Below are 23,506 nucleotides of genomic sequence, written 5' to 3'. Positions count from 1 at the left end.
ATTAAATCAAATTTTCATAAGTTACTTTTTGAAGAACTGTACCATTAGTTTATTAATGATTGATTATGTTATTGAAAAACGAAGAATGGTATTTATTGTAATATATATAATTACAATTATATACAAAATAGGTACATAATTGTAACAATATGTTGTTTAAAAATTAATAGAAAAATTAAATAAGTTTTTTTGTTTTATTATAGCTGATTCAAAATAATTGATAAAATTTGAAAATTAGTTCTTTTCTCTTTTCAAGTACCCACAATAACCCTGGTATATTTAACATAAACATGCCACACATTCCACAATAATATAAAAATTCTAAAATTATTATGCAATGGTTCATTATTATACTTATTTATTATATTATGTATATCAGTAAATGGCAAGTAATAAAATAGCTAGAGTGTCCACTGAGATCACACGTCTTTCCTGACTGGTCTGGGTGCTAAGAGCAATTCAAGAATTGCTTGTAATATAGATGCTAATAATGGTTTAATTAATATTATTAGTGGCAATTCAACTATCAAGAATAAAGAAAATGAGCGCTGAGAGTATTCAAGATGTATAATTTTGAAGTTATTCCAAAAACTGAAAGAAAAGTGAACTAATTTCCATGCAAACCCGTCCAAATACATTTTAAAACATGGTTAACGGGAGTCTTGGGCCGACGAAGGAAAAGAAAAAGAAATGGTTTACCATAGAACTTCTGTATAATGGACACTTCTAAAAAACAGGCATCTCTTATTAACATACAATTTTATTTTCCCTAGTATCAAACCTATAACTTTATACAGTTTTAACCAACAACCTATATAACTTATTGATTGTTGTTGTATTACAGAGTGCTAGAATAAATTTCATTGTTTTAAGAGTAATTTAAAAAATAAATAAATAGTTTTTATGTAACCATAATTTTATTATATGTTTTGAGAAAATGAGTATATGTATTTAGCATAAATAATAATAATTAAGAAAATAAACAAGCATATGAAGTTCTGAATTATTTATAACTGTTACATCCTTACTAATTTGGGACAAAAGTGTTTAGATTAATAAATCATCAACTAACCAGAAATACCAAATTAGTCATGTTATGGGGGAATAAAAAGCAACTAGTACAGAGTTTAAATAAAAAATATTTCCTATAGGCAAATTATTTAAATAAAGATAAAAATAATAAGTAATTAATAAAAAGAAACAAGATGAGTGAGGTACTTCAATAAATTGTTTTTTTGTTCACAAACTTCATGCAAGAAAGAATCCTTCACGTTACCATTAAAAGAATAAAAAGTTTATACACAAACATTTCAGAAAAAATAAAAGTATTTAAACCTAAGAACACAAATTTGAATGAAACAGATTTCACACAGTTCTCAGCATTATCACAGTTCTATCAGGCTGATTAGAATTTAATACTGAGAGTATAACCAATAAATTTATTAAGATCTTTCAGCTTGAATAATGTATTTTGTTTATAAAACCTGAAGATGTTACTTCAGCATAACTACAAAAATCTGCCACCAATCAGAAATCAGTGCTCTAAAACATTTATAAATTACGGGTTATAACGATGAAGACCCAATAACAGTGGAGAAAAAAAAGTGAGTACTTTAGATTGACTAATATCCTCAATATACTCCTATAACAGGATCTAATTATTCATATGTTCCATCTGTATACGGATATTATGTATGTTACATCCTGTAATTAGAAATACTCCTTATAAAAGGATACAACACTAATGAATCATCTTCTTATCAATATTTTCATCATTACGTAGTTTAATTAAACTCCAAAATAACCTAATTACTGAAATATTCAATGTACAGTAATATATATAAATAAGGATGTAGTAATGATTATGACCATTAAACCAAAAACATACTTACGGGAGTAACATTGGTTGCATTATAACTTGGCCATTGGTACCCTCCCATGGTATAAGGCAGTGATGATACCGTAGGAGCTACAGTTACAACTGGAGATGGCATAGCAGCAGGGTATCCAGGCAGAGCGTAGCCTGTTGTCGCTTGAACACCCCATTGATTCCAAGGTTGCATGATTATACCCAGGAAAGTCAGGAACACTATCTAATTCAAAGCACCAATAGCTTAGATACCTGTTATAAAGGTAAAACAATAAAATAAACAATTAGTTTATGTTAACAAGTAATATAGTAACTTCTCAATACAAACAACAGATGACAAGAATTAGATAATAAGGTTCATAAAATCAACAAAGTTCTTAAAAACATTGATTGCCACCCTAAATATTCTAGTTAAAAACAGGTAAATAAATTTTGTGAAAAGCAAGAAACAGCATCAAATAAAGGTATAAAATCACAAAGATAATTTTAAAAAATCTTACCGTTTGTTTAATATCCAAAAAACAGTGATAATGTAGAATTAAAAATCTAACTGATTGCAGAGATCAAATTCTTCAGCTTAGCTGTAAATGATAGGGGTGAGTCCTTTGTAGGCACGTAAAACAATGATTTCGTCCAAATTCTAACATAACTTAGCAATATATTTACTTCTATAGATAAACACTAGTGTCTTCACTATGTTAAATATACAACTCCATGATATCAGAAGCGAACACAACTCGATGTCACTGCCTTTTAAATTAATGCTTCTTTCCTAAAAGTTGTTAGAAGATAACCCCAAGCTAATTCATGTTTTTTTTTCAATCACTGTGGTATTTTAATACAAACATTGCATATACTGGTACGTTTCTTATTAATCAAATTAAGGAATATAAAATCTTATAACAATATTCAAAATAGTCACCTCAATGTAACTAAATGAGATTAATGTTTCCTTTGTTATTTAAAAAAAAAAAGCAGTGATCCTAGCTTCAAAACTTTCTTTATTAGGTCTACATTATATACTGCGAGTTTTAACTTAGTACTTTTGACTATCGTGAAATATTATCGCGATAATAAAAGCAAATGTTTCACTGTTTAGTAGGAAATTGAGCGGTTTAACTCCAAATGAATTAATGTTTCAATTTCATCTGTTCAGACAGTTGATTATAGGCAAAATATTCTTTATGGATGATTATTTAATTTATATTCTTGTCTGATTACTTTTCTCCGGATCATGATTATGATTCTTTTATTAATAGTAGTTTCAGATGTTTCAATTGCGAAATAATAGTGCTTTTGTATTTTAACTCAGTAATTAATATGAACTACAGCAGCTCTCGTTTTAAGAATGTAGATTGAAGCATACCGGAAATAAGGATACAATTTGACCTGATATTTAGTATCTTATCTTTAGAAATACATGACAAAAATATAAAACGAAACATATTCGTGAAAGTAATAAAACAAATAAGCAACCTAGAAGGGAGGGTACTAGTACTGGTACTGAGGTATGAAACTGATTTAGCGTGGGCCTAGTGACCCTGCTTGTCAAACCTTGACAGCTACCTTGGGGTTCCAACTCGAACAAACGAGAGTGGAAGTGTCAAAATTCTTTCCTTAGAACCACCGAAACTAGATGAGAATAGGACCCACACCATATTTCAAACCGGACACTCCGGGATGCTCGTCCCGACGTAATCATTCGTTACAGCCTCCTAAGAAAAGATACTCCATAAGGTAAATAAACAAACCTATAAAATACTTGGGTAGAAGAAGGCCGGCCACGAGTACAGTCGTTGGTGGCTACTGGCCAAACGTCAGGTGACCCCTGCCCTGGCCGGGGTTGAAATAATACTGGGGGTACCTTGGAGGACTCCCTTCCCATTCATTATTTCATGTGTTTTATTTTTTTTAATAAAACTGATGTATTATCGATCAAGGTATTATGAAAAAGAAAAACAACTAAAAAAAAAATGCCTATCTAAGATTTATTGTTTTACATAAAATAGAACATATTTTATTTACGTTATTCTCAATAGAGTAATTTAATTATAATTGCTAAAGTAAAGTTATTTCAACACTAGTACAGCTTCAACTATTTCTTGTTTATTACTGCTATTACTCCGAGGAGTTATAGACCGGTGTGGTTCTTAACCTCCTTTATGAATTTTGTAAGGACAATCTATTCTGTGCATCCTCTCGCCAATTGCGTAGACCCAGTCTAGGCGTCTGCGGCTACAGGCGTAGCATCTCTGGATGACGTTAAATAGCCTCAAAGAGATGAATTAGCACAACTTGATAAACCAAAGTGTAAATTTCCCCCTCAGGTATTATCTACTAAGAGCAAGTAGTGAGTGACAATATATATAGTGGATCAGTACATTCTAGTGCTATTTTGGAATTGTATATAAGACTTTTATTTCACTCTGTATTCTTTGGATCTCTTCCACCTATAGCTTTTCTTGCTTTCGTAAGGACCTACAGTTAGTTCCTGTAGGACTTGCTAACCCCTTCACAACGTACATTGGTTTCTTATAGTGTGAAGTTTCCTTACCGTAGGACTTCTCATTCCCTACACGGCCGTAGGCTACGAGGATTTACGGCAGGTTCCCGTAAAACATCCTGTCAATTCATTTCCTAACCAGCTACCTAACCTATACGAAAACTCATTGTCGAGGCCTTCTGATGTAGAGTGCCTATCATCTTCAATTGAAGATAGAATTAATTAATTATTCACAGCCACCTTGACAGAGCTTTAGCACTAATATCAATCAATTCGCCTATCTGCAATGCCAATTTTTTTCCGAATGATAATTTAGTAACGATTTGTTTTTCAGTATCTGCTACAATTCTAAGATTCTAAGTCTAAGCATAGCTGTTAGAAGGAACGCATCCTGGCGTTGAATGACCCTCAAAACCTTTGAGACTGATAACTAACCACTCTCCAGAAGAAGGAAGTCATTCAAATACAGAAAAATGGAATCGAAAGAGCTAAAGACAGAAGATTGGATCAGAGTTAGGACTAAATAGAGATAAATAATACTTTACAGTCATTTTTAACCACAACATTCGAATTCTATTTAGATGCTCAGTGTTGCCACATCTTCGGGAATCTTAATCTCAACAATCCGCTTATCCTAAACACAGTCTCATTTCATTCATACTCAGATTATGGTATCAAGGCTAAGGATAAGAGTGTAAATTAATAAAGACTTTTCTTGGAGTTGATAACGTTTCATGTCCACTTCCTTCCGGAAAATTTTAACGGAAAGAAGAATGATTTACTTGGTTGGATGCCTCTGAAGTAGCATTCTTGAAGTTAAGATTGTGCAGCGAAAGAGTTCTTACCATTCTAAGCCTCTGATCCTAACTACAAATGCAAGCCCTGCGGGAATTTTTCAATACTTAGCCACTACATTGAATGGAAGTAGCAGCCAGACGTGAATGACTGTCGAGCTCTAATGCAAATGGAATCCAACTACAACAACACCTATAGAGAGGCTTTGGCTATCTTCTAGTTCACAATTTATTTCTTCAACTAAGATTTCGGCGGACAATTTGTTTTTGTCATGCATACTGAGCTATTATCTCATTTTTTTTTTTTTTTTTTTTTTTAACCGGATCGTCCAGAATGATTTCTGCTCACCTTTTGTTTCTATTCTTTCATCTGTGGTTTACTACACTTTTGTGTAGAACAACGAAAACAAAGATTGTCTGTCTTGTTTTCTAGTCTCTCTACTTAATAACAAACCAGCGATTGCAGTGTTTGCTGGAGTTAATTTAATTAGTTAACACTATTTCAAATCCCCACCTTAGCTATCACAGCTGCTAAGATTACAAAGGAAACTGCGAAAGTCTGAGAACTTCAAGTACTACTGAACAATCTGAGGAATAAGCCTAAAGATAGCGCGTTAAAAATCGCCACATGCACTTCTGATTAAATCTAAAATTTAACAACATTTAAAATTTAAAAACTAAAATTTGGGAAGAATTCTAAAAGACCCACTTGAGGAACAATAATTACCAAGAAGAAGTAGTTCATTAGGAGATATGTGTACCGGGAACAACTAGATAGCAATATTAAACGATTTGTTAATAACCGTGATCCATCTGCTAAAGATTGCCACGGTCTTCAGAGCCTTGCGTGTTTTCCTTGGGATCTGCTCGAGTAAAATTGGGTGGGAATGAACATTGACTATGGGCATAGCTTTGAAAATCACCACTTCCTAATTTAACAGAAAGATAATGGATCCAAGTTGGCTGAAGTTCACATACTCCGTCCACTACTTTATCCACAATACTCTTGAAAAACATATTTTCAGCCCACAGATATCCTTCATTTTTAATTCCATAAAATACCACTGTATTCAAGAGTGCTGAATTCCAGAACTATTCTAAAGAATTTCTGAATGTTCCACAAAACTACACGTCGCAACAGACATACCAGCAGAAACTAAAAATCGCCATTTTTCCTGACATGAATGGACGGTTCAAACATTTCTTATTGGCACCAATTCATCCGGTTCTCCAGATCCAAACAGAAAGCCCAATAATGAAGCGTTTAACCTTTCACCCATATAACGTTTAACGACTAAAATGTAGTCACTAAATGAACGATTTCTACTATTACTCATGTAACCTAAGAAAAGTTGTAAGTTAATTTTCACAAAAAAATGTATGGTAATGAGGAAATTGAGATTGAAAAAATTTACAGAGCTGGTAATACACAAGTAGATTAGAGGGACCAGGGGCGGCAAATATTCATCCTATATACTTTTTCCAGCTTTCAAATTTGGTTGTCACATTAAATCATTAGTTTTATATCAGGAGGCATCACCACCTATAGAGTTTTTACTAATATAATATTAGTAAAAATCATTTTTACCGTCTTTTTAAAGTTTGAAATGCTGATGAATCCATAATTTGACGGCGCTGGTCTCCTAATAACAGTGGCATTAGGTGTAATACAAATTAATTTGTTCTTACTTTTACTTAACATCTTTATTTTGTATTTGATAAATATTTCTAGAATTTTTTTTAAGCATTTATTTAGTAATAAAGTTCGTTGTGCAGAATATGTGAAAGACAGTACATGTAATCTTAAATGTGTTCTCAGGGGCTTAACTTGAACCTTTAACAATAATTGAAAATCTTTTGCTTGTGCATCTGGAAAATTTAATGTTTTTTTTTTTAAAACAAATTATAGCGCCATCTGTGAATAACATAGGCTTGTTGACGGTGAACTAGTAATGAAGAGGAAAATTTCAGTGTTACCCTAGAGGCATTTCTTCAAGGTATTTTCACTAACCTACATTCGCGTAAAATACATTGATTTGTAAGTATTCTGTCTCACTGCTAAAAGGTGCCCGGAAACATACAGTATATGCATTTCATCAAATGCACCATTGTAGTTAGGAAAATTCCATATATCATTGGTATTCTTTATTACCATTTCTCACTCATTTATTTTGGGTCATCTGAAATAAAATAATGCAAATCATGTATTTCCATGGATTATTTAAAGTTACTTAGGTGTTTATATTATTAATTTTACATAATCTAAATAATTTAATATCCTTGAGATTGAGACCAAGACAATATCTTCAAGAAGTCACAAAATATATGGTGCATACCCTTATTTCATTTCAATTTTAATTCTGAAGAAAAGGTGACTTTCTTTATATAACATTAGGCGTTAGGGAGAAAATATTTTTAACTTACTAAACCTTTTGAAAACCTAATTTTCTGAATAGAAATAAAATGCATTCAATTCTTAAAAAAGGGTACGAGTTGTGAAAGAGGCTGTATCTTATTCAGGATACCTGGGTGCCAAAGCTAGTCTATTCTATCTAATTATACGAGTGAACGGGGAAGTAAGCTGTCTAGTGGACACGAGCAGTTCAAACACCATTTCTTGTAGAGAAGTATTAATTAGCGGCGAGGGGAGGACACTCCAAGTAAAGGTTTGCAGATGTAAATTTATCACTCTGGGTGGACAATGCAGTATAGAGGATAGAAATGGGTAAGTGGGGGGGCTAAAGGAGGTATTCCAACAATTCATGTAGTGAGTAGCATGCTTAGGGATTATCAGGTGATTATTGGTTGTGATATTTTAGAGAAGGTGGGAGCTAAGATAATAAAAGAATAGTAGTGGGAAATGAAATATTAAAATCGGACGAAAGAAGTGGAGATGCTAACAAACAATAGCAGACGGGAAGGCGCAAGTAGGGGCAGTAACGCAGGTGGAGAATTGGACGCCATTACACCGGATTTGACGATATTTTCTTTAATGAAGGAGGGGTATTGAGTTCAACAGAAAGGACGGTTCATGAGATTCCACTAAAGCAGGAAAGAGTGACATAAGTTAGGGAACGAAGATACCCATAGGCACTCCGGAAGAACATAAGAGACGAAATCGAAAACTTTAGAAGACAAGGATTCATTGTAGACAGTATGTCACCCATTAATAGTTCATTGTGGGCGGTCTGGAAGAATCCTACGCCAGGTGAGAACGGGGAGATATACAGGGTGGTCATTGAATAACGTAAAGTCAATGAAAATACCGTCGCTAATAAGTATCGAATACCGAGGTTTACAGACTAGGAGGAGCTAAAATCTTTAGTACCTTAGACTTGAAAGCTGGGTATCACCAAATTCGTATGCACCCAGAGGACCAACACAAAACGGCTTTTACTTTCGAACTGGGGCACTAAGTATTTAGGAGAATGCTGTTTGGTCTGAAGAACGCGAACATTACATTTCAAAGGTTAACAGACGAAATTTCGAGAGGTATAGATGAATCAGAATGCCAGATTTACCAGGATGACCTCCTGGTGTTTAGTAAATGGGTTAGACCATGTGAAACACTTGAAGAGCGTTTTTCAGAGGATGCGAGAATTCGGACTAAAACTATCTCGAGAGAAATCATTGCTGGAACAAAAACAAAAACATTTTCTAGGACACACCATATCTCAGGAGGGGGTAAGATCGGGCCATTGAAGACAATATAAGAAAATATATAGGGCTGACGCTGGGTACAACCACTCCAAACACACTGTCACGGGGTTTGCCCTATTCGAAATTCTTTTTGGGAAGTGGGTGCGTCGACAAACTGCCGTGGTACTTTGCCGGGAGAGGATGATAGGCCAGTAATGTTTTGGCCTTGCTTAAGTCAGGAACAGGATTCGCAAGGGAAAAGAAGAAGAGTGGTACAGCATAACTTCTGCTCTCTATACATACAATATCATAGGCGTTAGTGCAAATTTCTTTGGTGAACAAAGGTATATTCCGGGACCCAATTCTGAATCTTTCCCAGAAAACCCACCGGTAGCAGTTCCGCCAGTTACAAATCAATTTCCACCTCTACCGTAAATCACCATGCCAAAAGCACATGCCAATGCTCTGGAGTGGAAATTAGGACAGCAATGCCACAAGATCCCAGGTACAATATCAGACAATGCATGGAGAGGTTGCTGCAAGAACTGGTACTTGCTTTTTCCGGTTTTCACTCGGCAATCCACAATAACAATAGATGCCAGTGAGTTTGCGCTAGAAGCGATGTTGTCTCAGGAGGGCGAAAGGGGAGAGGGCCCAGTGGCATACGCCAGCAGGTTCCTTATGGATGCAGAAATTAGATATAGCACGATAGAGCGAATACTCCTTGGAATAGTGTGGGCTATCGATCACTTTAGGCCATATGTGTTCAGTAGAAGGTTCAAGTTACATACTGACCACAAACCACTCTAGTGGGTGGGAAAACTAAAGGAAACTTCAGCCAGAATTACAGGTTGGAAGGTGTTCCTAGCCAAATATAGCATGGATACACTATATAAACCAGGTAAAAAAAAAGTGGTTGGTTGTTTCGATCACCGTGGAACAAAAAAAGGGACAATGAGGCAGCAAGAATGGACGCCAAGAGAGAAAGAACATGATTGACTTCTTACGGCAATGGTGTACCAGGTGCGTCACAGGTTTTCGGAGGTAGATTAGGAACGGCCACATCTCGTTGGATGTGGGAAGAGAATTCGACAACTCCTTGATCCGAAAGGAAATGAAGGATATCGATGTGATGTGGCACCTTAACACACCAAGAATGATTGAGGTCGAACTCCCTGATTCTCTGGAATTCGTTCGAGGCACTCTTACTGCTCACAATGGACTGTTGTAGGGTGAAGTGCTGTCCACAATTATCACTTGCTTCCGTAAACTTTCTATTTCTTCCCTAATGTGTTTACGAAGTGCCTGGGGATATTACCTCTCCTTCACCCTATCCTGCTTCAATGTGATTTCGTACACCATTTTTCCTGTAGCTCTTGGTACTTCCTCTTCTTTACAAAAAATATCATCATATTACTTCAATATGAACTCAACTCTCAACTCAGGAATCAACTCTCCCTCTAGTTAATCACGCCCGTTCTTGCTTACAGTCATACACAAGCTTCTGACAGCTGTACCTCTTCACTCCAATTCTAATATTTCACTGAACCCCACTATTTTTTATTTTCGCTACCACCTTTTCCAAAATATCTCGTAGTCAATCAGTGATAATCAATTATTATCTGGTTGTCTCGGGGCATTTTCCTCATTACATGGACAGTTACCTTTCCTGCCTTAGCCCTCCAGTTACCCAATTCCATTTCTGTTTTCCCTTTAATGCTGCAAGACCTAACCAAAGTGACAGTTACATACTCTGATCTATAGTTCCCTCTTTCCACCACTCATTTCTCTAGGACCTCTCGGCAGACGAATGTGTTTCCCAGGGTCAATCAGACAGCTTACTCCTCTCTTCGCTCGTATAATAGGCAAGCCGCCGTGCTCCTCTCACATGGTGGTTCTCCAACGTTCGGTCACCCTTCTGTTAGTACACTCCTCAAAACTCTCCTCCATTCTACCTGTTTTTTCGCTTCTTATCCAAGTCCTCCTCTTGCCTTGACCACAGGAGATACCTACCGCAGATGCACCGCTCAATGATTTACAGGTTGACACTTTCACTAGGAGAGGATATAAATGGATAACCATATTTGATCTCTTCAGTAACGCAGCAATGGCGCATCAGGTCCTGGACAAGTTGTCGGAAGCAGTGTTGGTAGCTTTCCGATTGTGGTTTCAATACTACGGAGCTCCGGGCGCATCTCATCAGATTCAGACAGAGAATTCGAAAATGCCATGTTTCGAACATAAATGAAGACCTTGACGTTGCATGGCTTCAAAAAAGTTATAAGGAACGAATGGAAGTGAAAGACTGTCATTATTGAGTCTAGTACCTCTGGATCGAATTTATTTTTTAATAATCCAACCTTTATTCTATAATATATTATGTTGTAGTACCTTACAAGATACGCTTTTCAAAGATAAACAAACTTTATCTTTCGGTATTAAACATTTGAGCCAGCAAGTTACTTATTTTTTGATTTTCCGCAGTCAAAATATCAACGATACAATTTACAAGGAAAACATTAGGTTTGTCCACTGATACAAATAGCTTTTATGCACATTCCTCACAAGCTTACTATATTAAAATACAACAAATAAAAACAAAAAATAAATAAATATATTTAAATAAAAAATAAATATGTAGAAAATTATTATTTTTTATTTTTCCTATTTCCACATTGATTATTTTGAAAAATCAGAGATCATTTCGTAGATCTGAAACTCGGTGCGTAGGTTAATAAAAGTTGGATTGCAAAATATATTCTGTCCTTTGAATATTCAGATTAGATTTATATGTACAGGGTTTCCTGTAAGTGTTTACCAATATAACAGGAAAAGACTCGGAAGTGGAATTCTAATAGACAAACAAGGGGTGTTATCACAAAATAAGTGTTTCATTGTTGTGTCCCTTTCTTTCCATTATTTCTCCCAATTGAAGAGTCAATTAACTTAGTCGGAAAAATATTTGTACTTCTAGAATTTATTCTGAAACATTTCTAATTATAATAAATTTAAAGAATTATTTGTTTATTCTTCTATAACTTATTTTTTGAAAGTACGAATCAGACAATAGCTGTGGATAATAATAAAAAAATTATAACATCCAATAAAAAATATTAAAAAAGTAAAAGCAAACAATAGGCTAAAATCTCATGATTCAGGAAATATTAATACTAATTAGATAGTACCTAAGAGAAAAAAATTAATGCAAATTATTTTCAATATTAGTGTAAAAATGAATAATAGCAGAATACCAATACAAATTTACTGTGACTATTCTCAAGTTTAGGTAATGCTATGAGAAAGTTAGTTTTAGGAGCCTTGAGTTGCCGTATCGTTCCAGCCGGTACCACCTCAAACGGTTTCCTTTCATTTGTAAACAAGAATGTATTTTTCTCTTTACGATCGCTGTATAAATGCCATAATTTCACGGAATGTCTCATTGGTTTCAGTGAACGGTTCTGCAAGTGCCTATAAGGCCACATTTTTAAAAATTTGTCGTTAACTCATATTTTTGCATCTTATTTTCCTTATTATTGGATTGGTGCTTTTTTAACCTAATTTCAGTAACTTCTATTTTCGAAAAACACAAAATGCACTTTACAGATCCGAAATCGGACCATCCGTTCAGGAGTAAATAGAAAAGTAAATTCTGGTGCGTCCCATGAAGTACATTTAGCCTAAAAGACTGTAATGCATTGAAGACTATCTTTTACATTGTTTCTATGTTAATTGTTAACTTCCAATAAAATAACATAGTTGAATAAGTACGTCATGTATGTACTGGAATATATATTAGTTAAATTGATGTAATTTTACATACATAATTAATAGCTAATATTACATTTTATTTATATTTATGCAATAAACTTACCTTATTTTAGAGTCTTAATTCACCTTTTGTTTTTAAAACACTGCTTTATTACTTTAAACAAACACATCTAATCCGATTAGGATAACCCAATTACCTATAAATAGGGTTAAGTCACCTACACATGGATATACTCGATAGAGACTGATTGGTGATGCGAGTTAATTGCATATCACTCCTCAGTGACTTCGTATATATTAAATGGTATTATAATAAAATTTAAATATTTATTATTTGGTTAATAACTGAGAGAGCGAGAAATCGATAATTACAATCTACTCATAGTAAAAACAATAATCTGTAATAATGCCAAAACAATGTTTGCAATTTATTATAGTGCAGAGTTACGAACACTGCTCAAGAATAACTAACAATAGTAAGCCAAATAAAATATACGTAATCTGTTCAATAAATAAGTTATTACTAAACTGGAAATAGATTTTTTTTTCTTTCAGAAATCAACCCCACATGATTTTTTTTTTAACAAGTGTCAAATTAGGTGGGAGGTTATGTTTGTTAGATTTTGCCCTTTCACTCCAGATCAATGCTGTTTCCTAGGTAACAATGATTAAAACTTCACTCCTCGGGATAATAGTTGTTGAATAAGATGAGGAGATACTATAGACGAAGAGGAATTCCAACGAGCCGCAAGTCATGTTTTCATGCCCTGCTTCAGTTTTTTTAAGGTTAACATTACATTAGGATTTAATATTTCTTAGAGAAGTCAAGGGTTGTCCAAGAACCATCTTGGCTGCTGTATGTTGTCACACACAACCAGTCTGAAAGTTAACAAAGAGTTGTTTGAAAAGCTTTCTCCAGCTAATCGAATAAATATTTGTTTGGGAAGAGCCCTTTTTAAGACAAATTCCCACTTCACGAGAAATATATTTGCTTCCAGACCCAATTTATTTTGTTTCTCATTTCATCAACTACTGTAACAGACAGGACCTTCAACTCAGTTTTATTCTTCTTCTTCGGCTTCTTTTCCTAGATGGTCAGGTCAGGGGATTTGGCGATTCTCCTGAGGTCCTCCCGGCTTCCATAGAGCTTCCTTTGCACCTTAGATGGAGAGGGCCAGATCAATCTCTTTTACTTAGAAAACAGACTGCACGTTTGGAAGGTGCTCAGCACTCAGTTCACTTTCACACTTGCTTGCCACAGAGAGGGCTGGAGCCAAATTGAACTTTCGGAACAGGTGGGGTCAGGTCCGGCCTGTGAGTTCGTGGATGGCATCTCCGGGGTCGCAATGTGTGTGGCACCTAATACATCTTAGCCTAATGGTGGCGTTATTAAGCGTCTTTACTTCTTTGAGCTTGATGGCACAGTCGAATTGTTAAAGCTCCTCCCCCGCCCTTAACCAGTTGGTCTACCCTTTTTCGTTTCCAGCAAAGCCACAGTGTTCCGATGTCCATTCCCGGCTGACTCTCTTGTGGATGACCATCATGTTTTTAAGTTTCTTTGGAAAGTTCTTTAGGCCTTTATCCCACTTCGATTTTGTTGCTACATTACCAGCCGATCCGTCAGTTTATATTCGAGTCCACTCGTCTTTTGGGTATTTAGTGTTTATGTGCTGCAGGGAAAGATATTTCATTAGTTCCTCAGGAATGTCCCCATTGCTTTTGATACCAGGGACGGTAAGAATGATTTGTGATTTCAGAGATGCAAGGCAGTGCGGGCTGCATTCTATTATCGATCGGATCATAGACTGGGCACCTATCTTTCATATATTTTAGAAGCCAATATTGAAGCTATGTGGAGAATGCTTTCCTGCTTTATTGGGTTAATATCTCTTTCTGCCACCCTTTTTTGAATGAGATTGTTCGAGACAGACTTGGCTTTTACATCTAGGAGTTTCATACCTCTCCTCTCCTCAATCGAAGAAGACTTTGTAAGGAACTTCATTGCTCAAGTCATAAGCCATAGTACCTGACTTTGCACGGGCAAGATTTTTCGGAGGTTCGAGGCAGCAGTAGTCCCGTAGCCGGTGATTCCATACTTTAACGCGCGTCTGACATAGCCAGTGAACAACTACCTCAATGGTATCAGGTCTGTGCCCCATGTAAACCCATCAATTTTCTTCATCAAAGCGGTTCTTGTGATTCCTTTATGAATAGACTGATTGATGTGAGGTCTCTAGGTAAATCTCGAGCTTAGTGCCAAGGTAAATAGAGTATCCATCTTTAGCCAGATTTAATTTGAGTTTAAGAGCATCCGAATCATTTGTTCCTATGTTGGCTGCTTTTAGTAGTAAGCCTTCTTCCCATACCTTATAGAAAGCTTTTTCGAGGTCAAGCCAGTCTGCAACAGTGTGCTCCTGTTTTTGTCCGTCCTCTACATCTTGAGCGATGTAGGCAACTTGGTTTTCTACAGAACGGAATCAGGGAAAGCTTGTGAAGGTTGTTCACACTAATCTTTTTAACAGATTCCCCAGGCAACTAAGAAAACGATGGGACGGTAGCTGTTTGTCTTTCTTCAGAATTTCCTTCCCAGTTTTAGGCACTTTTTTTTATCTTCCATCTGGCGTTGAAATGCATGAGGAGACGCTTGGCTTGGTGCTTTAGGTTGATGAAAAACTCGTTGAAAATACCGACAACTCCTGGTACACTCTTCAGTTTCAGGTTTATAGCGTTATTCAGTTCCTGCAAAGTAAACGGTTGTTCTAGCTCCTCTTCCTTAGATCTTGCAGGCCAAAGAGTTTCTTTTACTTTTTCCTGATCCGTTTCTTCTCTGCAATGCTTATATTAATAGATCCGCTTTGGAATAGATGAACAGGGAGGACATCCCCCGCTGCCTGAGATAAGGCTTCCATTTCCTTCTACGACCAATGGGTCGTTTTTGATCGTGCCAGCAAGTAACGATTAAGCCAATTTCCAGAGCTTCTGTCTCTCTCTGTCCATGTAAAGGCCCTTGTGTTTTTGCACCAGGCCTTCTTTTTTTGTTTTTATAGTCTCATTCTGTAGTTTTCCTGTTGCTGTCTTCAGTCTCATATTGGTGAGAGGGCAGATGTCTTTCTATCTCATCTCATATTTGCGAGACATTGTTTTCCAATATCGGAGCTCAAATGTTTAGTATGATTTATACTGAATTCTGCAACCTCTAGGCATGCTTTCTTTTGCAGCTTGTAAAAAGGCTGAGATGAATTGCTGGTAGATGATACTCTTTCGACATCACATTGATATATGGGACATACATCTGTTCCTGAGGTCCGAGTAGAAGTCACATTTGGCCTTCTTGAATTTGCATCTAGGTAGGTGAGCTGCTACAAGGGCTAGGAAATCCAAATCTATCTCAAATGCGATTTGCCTGAGGTGATCCATGTTAGTTTGTCACCAACCTTTGGGGTGGTAGTTGATATCCAGGTCTGTGAGTAAAATGAAGGAGGATCATCAGCCTTGTTGATAAAAAGTAGTATGATGGCATCATGGTGCCATGTTTCAAATACCTAGTTTCTCTGAGCTGATTTCAATACTCGCTTCCAACAAAGAGAATAATCATTGAAATCACCAACAAGACAGTCCTCAGGGACATGTATAAGAAGGGTTTTATTGTTGGGGAATTAAAAGTTGTACTGCTTCAGTTGTCTGTCTCTGAGCTGCTCTATCAGTGTTCTGAGGAACTCTACTTGAATGTATTTAAACTCATACTCCTTGGCTAGGAGAGAGTTTTGCATCATGGTAAGGATTCCTCCCATATTTCAGCTGAGGGGACCCTTCCTGAAGACAAAGCCTCTACACAAAACCGCAGGTAGGGGCTGAAGTAGCTCTCTTTGAAGCAGAAAATTTTCATAGCCTCTTCATGGATCCTCTTAAGGTTTTTATTTTTTTTCCTCCTTCTAAGTTCCATTGAATTATTCAGAGGTTCTTTTTCTTACACTTGCTAGTAAGGTCAGTAGCCAAGCTACTGCCTCTGCTCTTGACTCTACTACTGAGAGAAGTTTATTGTAGCATGAAAGTTGCCCCTCTGAGTAGAGCCTGGTGCTCTGTTTGTCTGATGAGAATTCATAATAGTAGCACCTCGTTTTATATCACTTTAATGTACCAATAATTGGAAGTAATTGCGTGGAGTATTTTCCATCTGTGTCGTATTTTCAATGGGACTATTTGTAACTTGCTGTTGAACTTCTCCGACTTCAACAGTCTTTGAAGAGTGAATTCCAGCAGCAGTTCTACAGCGCTGTGATGACAGTCCCAACTCCCCCTTACTGCTCATGGGCACATTCATCTGATTAGTAGTATCTAAGATACTTGATTCAACCTTTCCCAACCATGATCATTTCAACCTCTTTCTCTGACATAGCATCCTCTAGGTCAGTTTTTGTGTACATTAGGTTCTAGGACTTTGATTCCTGTCCATTAATGCAATATACTTGCATCCATTATTTAAAAAGAAAACTTTTTTGCCAGTTTCCTGCTTGTCTATCTATATTTTAACTTTTCTATTACTATTACTCTCGAGTATACCCCAGAAACTTCAAATATTCTGAAGACAGTCCTGCATATCAGCTCTAAACTCCTATGCACAATAATTAGCTTCTTTAAAAATCATACTGAACTCATTCCTCTTATAACAAACTTTTATTCTAGCTCTGGCATCCTTTTTCTTCACAAGTTAATTTCAGGCAATCTTTACCTCTTCTCTCATGTTTAACTTCTACATTCCACCATCCTTTCCCCTTTGTAAAAAACTATTTTTGATGTAGAGCAACAAGATATTTAGCTTAACCAGATTCTTGTCAAGTACTCTTTATACCGCAGACAAGTGGAAGTCTGCTCTCTGAAGTACTTCTAATACAAGCTTTCTACCTCTTTTGAGGCTAAAGCCTAGAATCTGTTATCAAGGAAAGCCATCTTTATTTTCACCATCACATGGTAAAGTGTGATGGTGAAAATAAAGAAAAAAATATTAGTGTAGTTTAATTTAACTAAATAATGACAAAATATTTTATAATGAGGTGTTTATAGTTGACAATAGAAATGATATAAGGGGATGGTCAGAGGTGCGGTCAGTAATAATACAAAAATAAGTTTTACTTATTTATTAATAAATAATATTTATTTGTGTATTATAACTGACCACACTTCTGACCATTTTCTCCTTACAAAATATATTATATGGATTAGGACGATGTATACTAACGAGTATCAGACTTATAATCCTCAAGATGGGGGAAGAGCCACAAAAAATAGATGAAAGAACTATCAAGCTTCCAATTGAAAAACATTGTATAGAAATTTTTATGTTCTGATGATGCCTTAACTTCCACTGGTGACTTATTTGCTAGTGATTTAGAGACTCAAGGCTTTGTCATTGAAATCTTCTAATTGTATTTTGAAAAATTGTTCTAATATAAAAATAATTATTAATCAAAATGTATCAACTTTTATTGTTCATGTAACAATATTATAGAGTATCTATTTTAATAAACTTTTCACTTTTCCACCCTTGTTGTAAAAACCAGATACATACATTTTACAGGAGCTAAAATGGTTTCAACGAGGTGCAGTCAGAAACATAGCAAATTAAAAATAAAACATAAAATCCATGATTTTATTAGGAACAAAAGGTATATATAAATTTTTCAATGGATGTATTTATTAGTCAATAAAATTTTTAATGAGTTTTATTTTAATACTGCTAATTCAATGTTTCTGGTAGGTAGTGAAATATATTAAATATTAATACATTCACATTAAATCATTTTTTTTTTTTTAAGATGATGAAAATAAATTAAATAACACAAATAGTACAAACACTTAAACATAAGATTGATATTACGGTAGAGCATTTGACTCAAAGGTATTTAGGTGAACATAGAACGGTTTCATGGTGTACCATAACAATTAATACAATAAGTGATTGTATGTTATAGTTCCATCTTAGAAATAAAAAATTGTTAGTTATCGAACCTTGAACTCTAACAAAACATTCCGACAAATATTCATGGAAATGGTCGCCCGTTTCCAAAATTATAACCAGTAATGCTTTTAACTATGATAGGAGACAGAGTAAATAGAAAGGAAGAGGTGTAAATTAAGTTACAATGTTATACCTAAAAGTAACTTTAAAAATTGTTTTCAGACTTTTCAATACATGATTCATTAAAAGATTAAAATCTAAAAAATAAAAGAAAATAAAGAAAGAAAACATAGATAAAGAAGAGAAACTAACTGGAAGAAGAACAAAGAAGGTTTGAACAACAAATCAATCTTTCTTTTTATTGTGTGTATTTTACCACAGAAGTTTCAAGAAAATGAAACTTTTATATTTAGACTATAATAGAAGAGAAATGGTATAATAATAAAAATCAAAAGAAAGAACTATTTAAATAAAAAAGAAGATACAAAATGTATAGAAATGATATTCAATGTTATCAGCTACAACTAATGTGTTGAGAAGTTCCTCTCGAGACAACTAACAGCTACTGTGGAATGAGCTATAATATATCACAGTAATATTTCACTGATGGTTCTACAACATACATTACAACGTATTCAAGGAATATTTTGTAAAGTAAAATTTTCTAATACAATCATCTTTGGAAATAACTATATTTTTATTTTTTCTTATTTTTTGTTAATCATATTCTATAACAAAACACCTTAATCACCCTAAATATAAATTTTATTTACATAATAAATGAAAAATCACATAACTAATTAATTAATACATAACAAAATAATGGTTGTTTTAAATAAATAAATAAAATGTTTTATAAAAACATTTCCTACAAAAATATTCCTTAAAATCTCATAAAGAGGGAGAAATAAATTATATGCAAAGAAACGATACATTATCGGCACCATGAATAAATCATCATGGTAGATATCCATTTCCATCCAAATATATTTATCCAAACATTAAAGTTTGTCTTGAAATTGACAGAGCGACAAAAAGTTCCCCAACTGTCTTTAAGATCAAATTTAAGCACATTAGCTTTTAGAGTTCAGTATGTTTTTCTTCTTCAGCAACTGTAAAAAAATTAAATAAGAATCAAGTATAAAACTACTAATGGATACTTCAACTTTACAATATTTCTCAGAGATACTCAATTAACTGTTAATAAAGAAAGTACTAATTCCCATCAATTGTTCCTTTCATTTTTTAAATATTCAAAAAGAGTTAATATAACCTGTCTGTAATATTCTGTAAGTTAATACAGAAAAATTGTCTCATTACAGATAGATTTGTATGCTGTGTTCTAAAGCAAGCCAATATATTTGGGCAGCACAGCTTCTAAATAAATAAAGCTATTGTCTTTCTACGATAAAATATGAGAGAATTGTCATTTCAAGAGCAAATAAAACATAATTTTTAGATCTTTGAGACATTAAATAATCCTTTTGATTCATTTATCTTTCATTTAATGTTGACATAAAAATTTTTATTTACCCAAATGAAATTGTCCCATCTAATTTATTAGGAAAAGGACATAGTAACTCTTTAATCGTCCGCACATAATACCTATGTTGTTTAAATTATTTATTATTGTTAAAGGAAATCAGAAAATTATAATATACATGCACAAGCTATGCTGAAAACCATTCTTTCCTTTCAGATATCACTAACACTTACTAATAAGTAAACAGCAATGAATGAAAGTTTTTATTAAGAAGTTCAGTTTTCAATGAATTTTCTGAAGCAAGACTAAAATATATTCCTATATCACAAACGAAAAGACATAAGAAACTATAAAAGTAAAAAGATATAGTCTTATAGGCCAGGGAATAGTTGCTACACAGAGACATTTAAGCTTACTTCATTAACAACTGGAGGGGAGGAGGGATTATAATGTATGGTATGAAGGAAGGTAAACACAAAAAATATGATTTGAGATCTGAATTTAATTTACACTTTTTAGATTTCTTTGAGGTCTGAAGAATGTTGTCATCCCCTATTTCAAAGGACCTTTTGTTGTCTTTGGTTACAGAACCACAATAAATAAAAATTTAGGAACATAAAACAGTTGTTTGAGAGTTCTAATAAATACAAGAAATTTAGATAATATTACAAAAAGTAATTAAGTAAATTAATGCTTAAGGCCTGGAACACACGTTATGGTACGATATACCTGTCAGGTAAAATTGCACAGATAAACCCGAAGATTTTAGCTCAGTCAAAAGATGGTAAGTAAACGCCGTCTCCAATTTTAGCAACTTTTTTAATGTTATTTATTTAACTATCTTTTTAAAGTTAAGTCTTTTCTTCACATAAGTAATAAACGTTTCAAAGGTAAGATAAAGTAACCATCGCTATTTGGGAGTTGTGAGGTAAGAGGCATGGAATGCCTTCCCTTTTATTATTTTTAGTGTTATGATCTCTTGAGAAATTGTGACATGTTGTACATCGACCAATGCTCGAGCTCTCTACTCAAGGAACTAGCCACAACTAAACTAAAAACTAAAAGCTTGTCGGAGACTCATACTCACCACCTAAGCCAGTGCAGTTCGACTTGTAGCAGCTGCCAAAAACACTACGGTTTATTTGTACAAATAAACCTCACCAGTATACGGAAACGTGAGCACGGGGCCTTGTTTTTTTTTTTTTTTTGTCTTTTACAAGGAATGTAGAGTTATTGAGCAAAAACTAAAAAATATCACAGATTTGGCTGTCTGTTTGAAACGTTCCTTTTGCATCAAAGTTGGAGTTTTCAATTGTTGAGGACTATTAAAAACCTAAAATTTGGTTCATCTAACACACCAAAAATTAATTCTGCATGAACCTTTTACATGACTAGACCATCAAACCAATATCAGAATAAAAATGTGACAGTCTTAACTAACTTAATTTCTCAATAGTGTACCATACACATGCATAATATACATACATACATACATACATATACAATGGCACCTTGATTTTTTTTTTTTTTAACCATTAGAAATATTGTATAAAATATAAAATAATTTATATATAATTAACAAGTATTCTTGATAATGAGTGCTATCAAGAGTTAACAACATCATGGTAACACAACACAACACAACATGAAGATTATCCCTAAATATTTAACAAACTAAATTTTCTTTATTTTATTTTTTATTTATATACTATTTGTTTTATTCTAAACATCAGTAACCAAAACAAAACAAAGTGGATCATATCATATTCTATTTGAATCAAACGATGTAGATTATAGATGAAATGATATTTATTTTACTGGAAGATTGCTGATTGACCGTGTGTATTATTAATAAATGGAATATGGTCTGGGCGCGGTAAAAAAAAAAAACTCAAATAGTGACAACTAATTTAATGAGCCAACGTTTCGCATTGAGTGAGTCACTCTAACTGACTAATGTCAAAACAGCCCTGACAACCCCTGTAACGTGGGCTCATTAAAATAGTTGTCACTATTTGAGTTTTTTTTTTTTACTGCACCCGGACCATATTCCATTTATTATTGATGTTTATTTTAACGTGATAGTTTTAGGATTATGCAATGGGCACTGCATGTTTTGATACATTAGAAATGTTTTTAAAAAAATATTTTCAATCCATAAATAATTACACTATAAATTAAAAAGGAAACTGATCAAAGACTAATGAGAATAGAACACAAATATATGTAAATAAATTTAATGTCATCTTAATTAAAGTTTATATTATATTTTATTGGAAAGTAAAACATCAATCACTGACTTCGACACTGCTTTCTTTGAAGATAAGAATTACAGTTTAAAGCTACTTGAACCATTAAAGCTAGCATGAAATGTTTATGCTCCCTGAATTTATCCTTATGTAATGCAAAAGAAGGTGGAAGAAATAATTTTTAATTTCTTTGTTTGCATGAATCATTTACAATGGCTTCCATTCAAAAAATTATATTTTTATAGACAGGTAATTTTAACAAAGCAAACATGTTACAAATAATTTGCTATGATAAACAAATTGTAAAACTTTCTCAATTCAAAGAAAATGGTTCAATTCGATGTCAGGAGTGACCATCATTTAGTCTGGTTCTAAATCTTAATGAACAACTATTGGATTATAAGGTGTAGATAGTTGACCGTAGATTAATGATTGGAGAAGTTTGTCGGGGAGTGCGGTCAGCAAATAGGGTGATACGGTACCCATGTTGGGTACCGTATCCCCTATTTCACTTCTAATTGTAATGTATCCTACATTGGCAAAACAAAAAATTTGCTTAAAGATCGCATAACCCAGCACAAATATTCCGCCTCCTCCCGTAACTTCACGGCTTCCAAATTATCCAAACATAGCTTAACACTCAAACACTCTTTTGATTTTGGCAATACCTCCATACTAGCCTCTGTCCCTAACCACGACAAACAATTGTTATCTGAAAGATATTTATACAATTTGAAACTTCCCCAGTCAATCACAAAACAGACAAACAAAACTTATCCCTAACCTATTCCCAAATAGTTAATTTATTAAAGCACCCATAATTTATTTCATTTTATCTATTATTATTAAATTTTTGATTTAATTTTTTAAATATATTTTTTATTTTTTTAAATTTGTTTACTCTTATTTTTATTATTATTAATTTTTATTCATAATTTTTGACCTTTGGGTTCCATAATTTTACTTATCACCTGTTTTATATTTTTTAATCTGTAACTTGACTTCTATTTTTATCATTGGCATTCCTATCAACTGTTGTGTCATAACAGTCTTTCTTGACAATTACATTTCTAGTGAATCCTTTGTCTGCCCGTCACCCTCTCTGGTGAGAATTTCTAAAAATCAATCAGTTTTAGGCCTACCTTCTATGCCATAACGTGAGTCTCCTTTCTCGTTTTCATATTTCTTACATTATTCTTTTCCCATTCTCCATATTCTACCTTTTTCCTATTTTATATGTGTGT

The 23,506-nt window shown here is 34.0% G+C and overlaps 2 protein-coding genes and 1 long non-coding RNA gene across 11 annotated transcripts in view; 1 reads left to right on the top strand and 2 right to left on the bottom strand.

Moving 5' to 3' along the window:
- The window catches only part of LOC106687050 (YLP motif-containing protein 1), a 75,357-nt gene extending 62,513 nt beyond the window's left edge, over positions 1 to 12,844 (bottom strand). For 2 of the 8 annotated variants that reach the window (XM_014430720.3, XM_014430719.3), the window contains exons 1-2: positions 2,371 to 2,735; positions 1,893 to 2,122 (exon numbers count right to left, since the gene is read on the bottom strand). In XM_014430720.3, the coding sequence (XP_014286206.1) occupies positions 1,893 to 2,063 (171 nt within the window). In that variant the 5' untranslated portion in view covers positions 2,064 to 2,122; positions 2,371 to 2,735. Of the gene's footprint in view, positions 1 to 1,892; positions 2,123 to 2,370; positions 2,737 to 2,792; positions 3,009 to 3,621; positions 3,750 to 7,178; positions 7,348 to 12,677 lie in introns of those variants that run through there. The other 6 variants (XM_014430715.3, XM_014430718.3, XM_014430716.3 and 3 more) reach the window with 6 other exon arrangements.
- Positions 12,845 to 13,164: 320 nt separating this feature from the next.
- On the top strand, positions 13,165 to 19,148 carry LOC136795191 (uncharacterized). The gene is made up of 2 exons (XR_010842756.1): positions 13,165 to 13,360; positions 18,753 to 19,148. It is a non-coding gene; the product is annotated as an uncharacterized lncRNA (long non-coding RNA).
- Grp170 (Grp170 co-chaperone) overlaps positions 18,279 to 23,506 on the bottom strand; it is a 36,740-nt gene continuing 31,512 nt past the window's right edge. Inside the window, exon 17 of one of the 2 annotated variants that reach the window (XM_014430746.3) lies at positions 18,279 to 19,642. In XM_014430746.3, coding sequence (XP_014286232.1) covers positions 19,611 to 19,642 — 32 coding nt within the window. In that variant the 3' untranslated portion in view covers positions 18,279 to 19,610. The remainder of the gene's footprint in view (positions 19,643 to 23,506) is intronic. The other variant, XM_067044967.1, reaches the window with a different exon arrangement.

Source organism: Halyomorpha halys, unplaced genomic scaffold, assembly GCF_000696795.3.
Source record: "Halyomorpha halys isolate HHAL.00 unplaced genomic scaffold, Hhal_1.1 Scaffold910.1, whole genome shotgun sequence".
In the NCBI taxonomy this organism is placed as follows: domain Eukaryota; kingdom Metazoa; phylum Arthropoda; class Insecta; order Hemiptera; family Pentatomidae; genus Halyomorpha; species Halyomorpha halys.
The sequence above is the reverse complement of the archived record's forward strand: the minus strand, read 5'-3'. Positions and strand labels throughout refer to the sequence as shown.